Here is a 12680-nt window from a genome sequence, read left to right as displayed (position 1 = left end):
GTCATTATCAACGATAACATTCGTTCCATGTACAATAGATAATTCTTTACACAACAATCTTTCTAGTCCTCAATAGAGGTGAGCAGGTTGAAATAAAATCGATTTGGCCAGATCGATCCTTTTAGTTAGTTAAAAAATCGTTATTGCCTCTGTTAAACATCGAAAAAGGCATGCTAATAAATACGAAAACTTTTCTAAGATGAAACAAGTGAATTCGTGCGACCAACGAAATCGTTCGTAATGCACATAAACGTTTATTAAAATAAACGAAACATTTCGTTTCATTCACCAAAAACAAGGTTGTAATCGACGATAATATTCGTGTAATGTACACTAAATAAGTAAAATTTACGAAAACTTTCGTTCATCAAGCGGCCATTTCTTCGTATCACAATAAAACCGATTTGGCCACATCGATTTTCTTAAATTAAAAAAAATTCAAACATCGATCCCAAAAGATCGACTGAAAACAACAAGAGGCTAATAAATACGAAAAATGTTCTATGATAAACGAAATGAATTCGTGCGGCCATCGAACCATCGAAATCGTTCATCATTTATTGAAATAAACAAATCATTACGTTTCATTCAAGAAAAATAATATCGTTATCAACGATAACATTCCTGCAATGTACACCAAATATGTAAAATTAACGGAAACTTTCGTTCATCAAGCGGCCATTACGTTACACCACAATCTTTCTAGTCCTCAATAGAGGTGAGCAGGTTGAAATAATATCGATTTTGCTAGATCGATCCTTTTAGTTAGTTGAAAAATCGTTGTTGTCAAACATCGATCCTAAAATATCGATTGAAAAAATAATATGCTAATAAATACGAAAACTTTCCAAAGATGAACGAAATAAATTCGTGTGAGCAATGAAATCGCTCGTAATAATACATAAACGTTTACTACAATAAACGAAACATTTCGTTTCATTCACGAACGATAACATTCGTGCAATGCAAACTAAATAAGTAAAATTTACGAAAACTTTCGTTCATCGAGCGGTCATTTCTTCGTACTACAATAAAATCGATTTGGCCACATCGATTTTTTGAAATTTAAAAAAATCGATGTTGTCAAAAATCGATCCCAAAAGATCGACTGAAAACTTTTCTAAAATAAACGAAATGGATTGGTGCGACTAATGAAATGGTTCGTAATATACACAAACGTGTATTAAAATAAACAAAACATTTCGTTTCATTCACGAAAAATAATGTTGCTATCAACGATAACATTCGTACAGTGTATATTAAATGTGTAAAATTTACGAAAGCTTTCGTTCACCAAGCGGCCATTCTTGTTCATGAAATGAACGAAACCTACTATTTACAATGCACGAAAATACTTCGTTGCAGAAAACGACGAATGAATTCGTGAATTGCATGATCGATTTCATTATATTTACGAATTTATATTATCAGTGTAATCAATGTGCAGTTGTGTTAGTGCGAGATTGAGGTTAAATCGGGTGGAATTTTTGCCAAATGAGGTTCAATCAAGTGAAGTATCGCCGAGTGCGTGTCTTATTTCGTATATATATATATATATATATATATATATATATATATATATATATATATATATATATATATATATATATATATGTCTATACACATTGCAACTGTGTTGGAGTCCTAAACGTCAAATAAGTCAATCGGTATGATTATTACAGTTCGCTTACATAATTGAAACTCACTGCTACGCCAATTCTGTTGAAAAGTTCCAACATAGCAGTTTTCACCGACAATAGCAGTCGCTGAAGCATTAAATAACCAAAGCATTCCAGTCCTGAAGAGACACTTCGTCCTCTGTCCCATAGCAGCTCATACAGTATGAAGTCGTTCGGTTTTGTTCGGATTTTTTCTTCTCCCTTTGAAAGAATGGCGAATAGCTAGAGGCTGTGTAACTTTTACTGTGGTGTTGTGCCAGTTCGTCAGATACTCTTCCGCCGTGTATCCACCGGGCCTATTAATGACAGTTGGGCGATGTTAACATTTCCCCCTCCACATGTTCACTGCTTGGCACAGCTCTGGCTTAGTGGAACTTGGGGATATCTTTGCGACGAAGTTTTCCTATGATCGCTGCTTGGCGGCGTGAATAGTCTGCGTAGCCCGCGTTTCGAAGGAAACTTTTAAGTGCAGCAGCTTTCCGTGGTCTTCGGCCTGGACACACTTCAGTGGTCTGAGTGTTTTTCGTCATTTTTAATAGCTATGGAACAGTCTTGGGCCCCACTTTGCCAGTAGTACGGGGTATTGCAGTGTTTTCTGCTGTGATCAAATGCTTGACAAAATGGTCTATTGAGATTTCGACGTCTGATCTTATTGGCCGGTTAGTCGTTCGTAAACCATTCAGTTGGTTTGACATGGTTACTCTAGTGGTTGTCTGAGAGCGTTCGCCAGTTTCGAGGCCACCGTTTCGGAACAGATTGTGAGGTTGCTGTTGTTGTACTGGAAGCTGGATCCATCCGGCTATGGAACCCGTCGTTAAGGATGACTAACTTTTCCATTAAAATTTGGCTCGGTTAGTATGGTTGATCACCTAATTTTTCTTGGTACTGATAAGTACAGGGAACAAATTAACACCCCCAACATTTGCTATGGCAGTTGTATCCCATTCGACATGCATTTGCTGAAAAGTCACTATTTCGAATGGCTTGACCTATTCTATTGTCCTACGTACTTCTCGTGTTCGCCAAACCGGTTGCTCATACGATGCGTAATGGTCATATCTATAATGGCAGAAGCCGGAACAGAATCCTCTCGAACAAGAACTGAATAATGCAACTGTGATATTTCAGTTGTTTGTGAATTCATACGAGTTAAAACAACGCCGTAGGCTAACTAAAAGAGGGAAACAATTATAAATAACAATTATGAATAAATATCTAACAACAAAGTATACTGTGAGCATCCACAAATTTCCAAGCAATGAAAATTTTCCAACCTAACACTGAAGTATTGAAAATGTTATTCATAATTGTCACACCCCTGAATAATGAGGTGAAGTTGAGCAAACCCTTTTCCCCCTTGCTTTTTGCTGTGATATTTAATAATCGAATATAAATTTCGCAGAAAATTATTTAATTTGATTAAAAATTGCAATATAATGATTTTGATATGCTAACCTTTGAATAAATACGCTGTCGCTTCAAAGGAACTGAAATGGTCGGATCAAATTTCAATTGAATGCATAAATTCACAAAGCAGCGAATTCCAATAGAAATGCAAATAAAAAGCGGAAAAAATTATCAAATTATCGCTGGTTGCATTATATTTAGAATCATATAAAAACATAGTGATATTTTACATAAAACCGGATTCATATCGTTTTTTTCCGCTGAAAAATATTTGGAATACATGATTGTTTGCTCTTTGTGTATACAAAAGTGGTAATGTCAATACAATCATTTCAACTATGCAATCTAGCCAAAAAAAGATATTCTATGTATTTATTTGATATGATTTGAGATTTACACCATAATGTCAACCGCGTGTTGACACGGCGTTAGTTAGTTTGCATTTTTATTTTTGTCGAAACACAAGCCAAATCACTCCGCAAGCCACCAGCAAGTTATAATAGCAAATATTGCTTGTGGATTCTTTTACTGGTGAATGGATATCAAAATAGGAGAACGAAAACCGCGTGTCCTTCATGCAACCACCGTGGAAATCGATTTCAGAAGAAAGAGATGCAACTCGAAATATATGAAGTCAGGATTTTTCAATTTAACCACGTGCGAAATGTTATGCTTGTGCAGTTGTGGACTTTAACCGATGCAGAGCGTCATCGCTATCGCTTTAATTCATAAGTTCTCGATGATGCAATTGCAATTAAAACGATTCCATTTTCTTTAGGCATTCACTGGGAAAAGATAAAAATTGGTTCCTGGTAGTTTTATTTTTTAACATGAATTTTAGATTTCTTAAAAAATGCCACAATTTGTATGTCAATTAGGGCATTTCAAAAACATTCCCCCTTCATATGATAACAAATGTCAAAATAAGCTCAGCTGACAAATTTGAACAATTTTAGACCCTCGCCCACTTTGCTTGAAATTTTTAACATTGGCACTATGGGAAAATATGAGGAAAAAAACTTTTGAAGTAGCATCCGGAAAATTACAGTTTATAACTTTTTTAAAGAAAATAACCTAAGTATTTGAATAGAGATATTCTCGTTTCTCGGAAAGTACAGAAAATTGGGGGAAGTACATCACGTTACGGTGATATTTTATTCATGAGTTTAATATCAAATTTTTCTGGCATTATTTTATTCACGAGTTTCGTGTTGAATTTTTCTGGCAAAGTAGTGTGAGTTATGTTTATCATTTCAGAATCTCTGTAACGATTTGCGTAATTTCTATTCACGTTATTGTGATATTTTAGTCACACGTAGAGTGATTTGTGTTCATTGTTTAAGGATCATGGTCACGATTTTTGATATTTTAATCACGATTTGTGTAATTTATATTCATGGTTTCAGGATCTTAGTCACGTTTTTCGCAATTTATATGCACGATATTCTTGAGCTCACGTTCGAATTTGACACGTGCAGTAATGTGACTACTGCGCATGTTCAATTACTGTCGGATTTTTTACGCGGAGTAACGTGACAATATGAATTGGTTATTAAAACAGTAAATGATACGCGGTATCTTGTTTTGTGAACTACATCACGAAAAAGATTCGTGGCCCTACAATATATTTTTGATATTCAGCGCAGTTTCCGTTTTCTGCCCAGACATCATATTAAACCTTACCGAATAAATAATGATGTTCCAGGTCCTAATAGTTTTCTCATATTTGCTGCGTAAATATATGACATTTCTCGACCCAATCCAAATTTTGTGAATTTTTTTTATTTATTTATTTACTAACAGATTAAGGCCGAAGTGGCCTGTGCCGTATACAAAAGATTCCTCCATTCCACTCGGTCCATGGCCGCGCGTCGCCAGCCACGCAGTCTGCGAAGGGTCCGCAAATCGTCTTCCACCTGGTCGATCCATCGTGCTCGCTGCGCGCCACGTCTTCTTGTACCGGTCGGATTGCAATTGAGAACCGTTTTCACCGGGCTATTGTCCGACATTCTGGCTACGTGCCCGGCCCACCGTAGTCGTCCGATTTTCGCGGTATGACAGATGGGCGGCTCCCCCAACAGCTGGTGCAACTCATGGTTCATTCGCCGTCTCCATGTGCCGTCTTCCATCTGCACTCCACCGTAGATGGTACGCAGCACTTTCCGTTCGAAGACACCAAGTGCGCGTTGATCCTCCACGAGCATGGTCCAGGTCTCGTGCCCGTAGAGAACTACCGGTCTAATCAGCGTCTTGTAGATGGTCAGCTTCGTACGACGGCGAACTCTGTTCGACCGAAGTGTCTTGCGGAGGCCAAAGTAAGCTCGATTTCCTGCCACGATGCGTTTACGAATCTCTCTGCTGGTATCATTGTCGGCGGTCACCAGTGAGCCCAAGTACACGAACTCTTCAACCACCTCGATTTCGTCGCCACCGATGCAAACTCGAAGCGGGCGGTTCTCATTCTCTTCTCGTGAACCTCTTCCTATCATGTACTTTGTCTTCGACGTGTTGATGGCAAGTCCGACGCGCTTGGCTTCTCTTTTCAGTCTGATGTAGGCTTCCTCCATCTTCTCAAAGTTTCGTGCAATAATATCAACGTCATCGGCGAAGCCAAGTAGCTAAACGGACTTTGTGAAAATCGTACCACTCGTGTCGATCCCTGCTCTTCTTATTACACCTTCCAGTGCGATGTTGAATAACAGACACGAGAGACCATCACCTTGCCGTAACCCTCTGCGTGATTCGAAGGGACTCGAGAGCGTCCCTGAGACACGTACTACGCACATCACCCGATCCATCGTCGCCTTCACTAATCGCGTCAGTTTGTCCGGGAATCCATACTCGTGCATAATCTGCCATAGCTGATCTCGATCGATAGTGTCGTATGCGGCTTTGAAGTCGATGAACAAATGATGTGTGGGCACATTGTACTCGCGGCATTTCTGTAGTACTTGACGAAGAGCGAACACCTGGTCCGTGGTAGATCGTTCGCTCATGAAACCCGCCTGGTACTGCCCCACGAACTCTCTTGCAATTGGTGATAGTCGATGGCATAGTATTTGGGAGAGTACCTTGTAGGCGGCGTTCAGCAGGGTGATTGCTCGGTAATTACAGCAATCCAGCTTATCGCTCTTTTTGTAGATAGGACACACGACACTTTCCATCCATTCCTCCGGTAAAATCTCCTCCTCATAATCTTGGTAATCACCCAGTGCAGCGCTTTAGCTAGTGGCTCGCCACCGTGTTTTAGTAGCTCGCTTGGTATTTGGTCAACCCCAGCGGCTTTATTATTTTTGAGCCGGCTAATCTCCTCCTGGATTTCTTGGAGATCCGGAGCCGGTAGTGTAATGTCTTCCGCGCGTGCTCCCAGGTGCGTTACCGTGCCATCCTCGTCGTCTGCTGCATCGCCGTTCAGGTGTTCTTCGTAGTGCTGCCGCCACCTCTGGATCACCTCACACTGGTCCGTGAGAAGATTCCCGTTTGTATCTCTGCACATGTCGGCCTGTGGTACGTGGCCCCTGCGCGAGCGGTTCAACTTCTCGTAGAATTTCCGTGTGTCTTTAGCGCGCTACAGCTGCTCCATCGCTTCGCGATCTCGATCTTCCTGCTGGCGCTTTTTGGTCCGGAAAACCGAGTTCTGCCTGTTCCGTGCCTGTTTATATCGCGCCTCGTTCGCCCTCGTGCGGTGTTGCAGCATTCTCGCCCACGCTGCATTCTTCTCTTCGACTAACTGCTCGCATTCGCCGTCGTACCAGTCGCTTCTTCGGTCCGGGCCCACCGTACCTAGTGCTGTGTCTGCGGTGCTACCTATGGCGGATCGGATATCTCTCCAGCCATCTTCGAGGGCAACTGCGCCTAGCTGCTCTTCCGTTGGTAGTGCCACTTTCAACTGCTGCGCGTATTCTTGAGCCACTCTGCCATCTTGTAGCCGCTCGATGTTTAGCCGCGGCGTTCGGCTTCGACGAGAGCTATGCACTGTCGAAAGTTTTGAGCGCAAGCATACTGCAACCAGGTGGTGGTCCGAATCTATATTCGCACTGCGATAAGTGCGGACGTTTGTGATGTTCGAGATGAATCTACCGTCGATTAGAACGTGGTCGATTTGATTTTTTGTTACTTGGTCTGGTGATCTCCAGGTGACTTTGTGGATATCTTTGCGAGGGAAGAAGGTGCTTCGGATTACCATTCCACGGGAGGCTGCGAAGCTCACACATCGTTGGCCGTTGTCATTTAATACGGAATGCAAGCTGTTAGGCCCGATCACCGGTCTGTACATTGCCTTCCTTCCTACCTGTGCGTTCATGTCGCCGATGACAATTTTCACGTCTCGCAGAGGGCAACCGTCGTATGTCTGCTCCAGCTGCATGTAGAACGCTTCTTTCTCGTCGTCGGGTCTCCCTTCGTGTGGGCAGTGCACGTTGATGATGCTGTAGTTGAAGAAACGGCCTTTGATCCTCAACTTGCACATCCTTGCGTTGATCGGCTGCCACCCGATCACACGTTGGCGCATCTTGCCCAAGACTATGAAGCCGGTTCCCAGCTCGTTGGTTGTACCACAGCTCTGGTAGAAGGTAGCCGCTCGATGCCCGCTTTTCCACACCTTCCTTGGGTCGTTGCCGATTGTTCTGGGTCGTATTCTCTTCTGTATTGTTCGTTATGTGGGTTTTTTAAGGGGCGGCTTATAGGGCCTACGCCAACCACCTGTCTCGCCGGTGGGCTATCGTGCCAGGACTGCTTAAGGTCCCACCTGGACACCAGGACAGGTTTACACCTTCCGAAGAAGGGTAACCCCCCCTTCCCTGTCAGCATACGATCAAAGTTCCCACCGGGGTTGGTTACCCGATCTTCACTAAGGTTACTCGTATCCCAGTCGACGCCACGGGGAGGCCAGGGCTAGGAGTTACTGGGCAGGAAGCTAAGGACCGCAAGTGGGGTCTATTTTATGCCTTCAGGTACAAGAGGCTTACGCACTGCCCAGTCATTGCCGACCAAATTTTGTGAAATAGTTCACGTGAAATTTTCAAGACCATGTGCAGGATGGTATGAAATAAAAAATGATTGCGGATGTCTTCTAAATATCATAAGCACTCAAGCTAGATCGTGAATCATGTACTACGAGTCATGAACCAGTCCACAAATTTATGAATAATAGTTTGTGATTTTGTGAACTATTTCACGAGCATGAATGGTTAGTCGTGAAAATTAAACACATGAACGATATTTTTTTGATTTTGTGAACAAGTTTACGGCTACACATGGTCAGGCGTGACTATTATATTAGGAATCATGAATCAGTTCACGTTTCTATGAATAAGATTTCATGATTTTGTTAACTATTTCAATAGCACGAATGATCAGTCGCTAGGAATCATAAATCAGTTCACGTATACATGAATATTTTTCGATTTTGTGAATTACACGATTTCGAGCTCGAATGGCAAGTCGTGACTATTACACTAGGAACCATTAACGAGTTCACGAATATATAAAAATTATTTTATGGTTTTGTGAACTAATTCATGATCATGATTTTGTGCACTATTTTACGAGCACGGATATTAAATCGTGACTTATATTTGGAGTCATGAACTAGTTCACGATGATTGAAAGGATCCATGAATAATATTCCGGGTTTCGTGAAATAGTTCACACGTAAATATGTTTTCCAAAAGCTATGAATAAAATCTCGAATCTACCTTTGGTTTTATGAATGTTTATGAATAATGTTCATGAAGTTGTGAACTAGCTCGCGTACAGGAAATCGATTTAGTGATAGTATGGCGGAAACCGTGACTGAAGTTCATAAAACAAAAACAAGTATATTCACAAATAAAAGCGTTATTTAGGCATTACTGACCGAAAATGAAACATAATTACAAAACACATGATTTTTGTTCATGGTCCTGTTTTCGTAACGTAAAAACGTGATTGTTCACATTTTTGTGAACATTTTTTTCCGTGTGGAATATAAAACTTAAGACCCTATAATCCTAACCAAATTACAGTTACTTTCGTTAACTCGTGCTATATCAAATGAACAAAAAGAAAAAAATATCCATCAAATTCTTAAAAGATTTTCTCACGAACTGAATTCCCAATAAAGAAGAAGTTATCTGCGAAAATATTCATTTAGCGAACCGCGGTTTCAGTAACAAATCAATCACTAACACATTTTTAATTTCTCGCTTGCAGATTCCTCTCGGTCAAAAAATGGTTACTGCGCAAAAAACATCAGATCGAGCTGGCCCGCAAGCGTGGCTGGAAGGGTTACTGGGTCTGTCTGAAAGGTACCACCTTGTTGTTCTATCCGTGCGATTCGCGCGAAGGCCGCTCCGTCGAGGCAGCTCCCAAGCATCTGATCATCGTGGACGGTGCGATTATGCAACCGATACCGGAACATCCGAAGCGGGACTACATCTTCTGCCTGAGCACGGCCTTTGGCGATGCGTACCTATTTCAGGCTCCCTGTCAGGTAGAACTGGAGAATTGGGTCAACAGTATACATAGTGCCTGTGCTGCAGCGTTTGCAAGACATCGTGGTAAGACTGGTACACTACACTTATTACAAGAGGAGATTTTCCGTTTAGAAAAAGCAATAGAATCGGTAAGTCGATGGCCCATAAATACTTATATTCATTGTTCGTAACCTATTTGCATCGCTAGGATCACAAACTGAAACACATGGCCGATCTACAGCAAAGCGTCGTCACCGATGCGGACACCCGGCATCAGATTCAACAGCAGATACTACAGTGGGAGGAGAATCTCGAGCGGCTACATTGTGAACAGTTCCGCCTGCGATGCTATATGGCCTCACTGCAGAACGGAGAGCTTCCAAATCCTAAGGTAAGTGCAGAAACAGTTGTTTCCATCATCAAGAACTACACCGAGCCACTTTGAATCCCATACAGTCTCTCCTAACGCACGTATCACGCCCCACGAAGAACACTCTGAACAAGCTGGGCGTCTTCACGGTGTCTTCGTTCCACGCGTTCATCTGCGCTCGGTCTCCTTCACTGTTGAACAATTTACTAGCGGGACGTGGAGCTACCAAACGGCGTCCACCGATTCTGTCCCGGTCGAACAGTGGCTCAAGCCGACGATCCATGCAAATGAACACCCGTGACGAGGCGGAGAAATCCTACAAGGTAGCTCTGCCGGAGAACACCTTCGGCACGGTATACCTGCGTGACGGTATGTCCGTGGAGGAGTTCCTCGCCAGCGCCTGCCAGCGCAAGAATCTCAACCCGATGGAGCACTTTGTGCGGGTCAAAAAACGTCGCGATATGGAAGATCACAACTACTTTGTTCCTCATCGAAATGATCTGATCGAAACATATGTAAGTTGAAATGTCGTCGACGGATTTGCTTGTTCGTACTTTCAGAGTTTTGTTCCTTTCATCGTAAACAGCTACACACTCATGAAATGGTTGAAGTTTGCGCTAAGATTTTGTACCAAGTAGAATTACAACGAGCGACACTGGAGCAGATGTGGGGATTTTCGGTCGAAGCCGAACTAATCGAGAATGCGGATCGACAAGATGAACTCTGCTGCTATGTAAGCCGCGTAGAGGACAAGAGCTTGGCTATGCAGAATGGTAAGTGTTTGGTTCGTTACCGGGTTCGTGTTGTTCGCTAACTAGTACCATTTGCCATAGGAGTTATTAAAGGCGATGAAATAATTGTGATAAACGGCGCGATCGTCTCCGACCTAGACATGATGTACTTGGAGAGTGTTCTCCAGGAAGAACAAGCCTTATGCATGATGATGAGGTTCGTAAGTTTTTATTACGCGAAGAAAGGGTTTTTCTAGCATTTCTTTTTTTGGTTTTATACCAATACAGATCATCACGTACTGAACCACCGGATCTAGTGGGAATCCTGCGCTCTACAGACGACATAATTGAGTCGCTGGTTTGTCCTCCACCGCCTTCCGATCCACCGGTAATTAGCGAGGAAATGATTTCTGGACTGATTGTTCCTGCACCCGGCTGGCGTAAGTTCATCCGTTTTTAGCTATCAGTCGGTTCTCTCTCTTTCATCTCACTGATCAAAATATACAGTCATTATATCTGCTTAGTATTTAATTTCTGGATGTTCGCAAATTTGAAAGGCCTCACACATTTATCACCCCCTCATCGTTGTTGTTCTTCTGCAAATGAAGGACGTTCGTGTATTTCAGGTAAGGAGGTTTACTCACCGGAGATCGAAAGTTCGCCAGCCCCGTCGGCCAACGACCCGCACATGGACCGCTCGAAACAGTCATCGCGCACCAGCAGCTTCGAGATTGAAAATCTTCTCAAATCAGCCGAACAGGTCACCGGATTCTGTCGCTCGCCACAGGAAACGCGCAAGTCGAGCCCCACGGGATCGGTAGCCTCATCAGTATCAAATGCCATGCTAACACCCTCGCGACAGCTGACGGATGCAGAAAAGCTCCGGAAAGTCATTCTCGAGCTAGTTGATACGGAGAAGACCTACGTTAAGGTGGGTATTAAAATGATTTAGGTTAAATTTGCAACAATGGTTTCGTTCTTGTTTCTACAATAGCACTTGAATAATTTGCTGGAATACTACTTGGAACCACTGAAGCGTGAAACATTCCTATCGAATGCAGAGATAACGGCTCTGTTTGGCAACATCCAGGAGATTGTCACATTCCAACGGCAGTTCCTGAACAATTTGGAGGAAGCCCTTGATCTCGAACCGGACTTCCACCAACTGGAGCATCCTAGTCAATTTAAGGTAAGATCTTCAATTGATTATAATTTCCAATTCCCGACTACAGTGTTCACCACCTCCAGAACGTACTATTCGCAATCGGGTCAGCCTTCCTGTACTATGTAAACCACTTCAAGCTGTATTCTTCCTTCTGCGCCAGTCACAGCAAAGCACAAAAGGTGCTACATCCAAGTAAGATTCCATGTTAAAGTCCACGTCAGTTCAGAAATATAAAACCTTGTATTATCCACAGACGAAGGCAATCAGGCACTCCAGGAATTCCTAGTCGCTCGTAATCCGAAGCAACAGCACAGCAGTACCTTGGAGTCATTCCTCATCAAACCGATCCAACGCATCCTCAAGTATCCACTGTTACTCCAGCAGCTGCGTAATTTGACCGATCCAAATGCGGCCGAACACCTGCATCTAGTCGAGGCTCTGAAGGGGATGGAAAAGGTGGCTGAACACATCAACGAAATGCAACGAATCCACGAAGAGTACGGTGCCATCTTCGACCATCTGTTCCGTCAGCATCAGAAGGCCTGTAAGCAACCGATCGATCTTAGCCCTGGTAGGTTTTATTTCCAAATTGAGTCGGTGGGTGCACTGGTGCTATAACTCGTTTCCTGAATTCTTTTCCCGCTCAAACGATGTAGGTGATTTGCTTTACTACGGTGGTGTCGAATGGTTGAACATCTCCGACTTTCTGGGCAAGATTAAGAAAGGCCTCGAGCTGCATGCTATGTGCTTCGTGTTCAAATCAGCTGTTGTGTTTCTGTGCAAGGAACGACTGCGCCAAAAGAAGAAGCTCATGGTAGACAGCGGATCACGTGCAGCTCGCTGAATGGCGTAATAACTCGGAATTGCTTTCTA

General features: G+C 42.8%; 1 protein-coding gene across 2 annotated transcripts in view; it reads left to right on the top strand.

The window, feature by feature from the left end:
• LOC131692350 (protein still life, isoform SIF type 1) overlaps window positions 1-12680 on the top strand; it is a 432447-nt gene that overhangs the window by 381483 nt on the left and 38284 nt on the right. The window contains exons 14-24 of one of the 2 annotated variants that reach the window (XM_058979344.1): window positions 9279-9690; window positions 9750-9932; window positions 9998-10426; window positions 10498-10684; window positions 10745-10859; window positions 10931-11082; window positions 11269-11573; window positions 11637-11831; window positions 11891-11999; window positions 12061-12378; window positions 12464-12621. In XM_058979344.1, the coding sequence (XP_058835327.1) occupies window positions 9279-9690; window positions 9750-9932; window positions 9998-10426; window positions 10498-10684; window positions 10745-10859; window positions 10931-11082; window positions 11269-11573; window positions 11637-11831; window positions 11891-11999; window positions 12061-12378; window positions 12464-12621 (2563 nt within the window). Of the gene's footprint in view, window positions 1-9278; window positions 9691-9749; window positions 9933-9997; window positions 10427-10497; window positions 10685-10744; window positions 10860-10930; window positions 11083-11250; window positions 11574-11636; window positions 11832-11890; window positions 12000-12060; window positions 12379-12463; window positions 12622-12680 lie in introns of both variants that reach the window. The other variant, XM_058979345.1, reaches the window with a different exon arrangement.

This window comes from Topomyia yanbarensis, chromosome 3 (genome assembly GCF_030247195.1).
Source record: "Topomyia yanbarensis strain Yona2022 chromosome 3, ASM3024719v1, whole genome shotgun sequence".
Taxonomy (NCBI): Eukaryota; Metazoa; Arthropoda; class Insecta; order Diptera; family Culicidae; genus Topomyia; species Topomyia yanbarensis.
The sequence above is the reverse complement of the archived record's forward strand: the minus strand, read 5'-3'. Positions and strand labels throughout refer to the sequence as shown.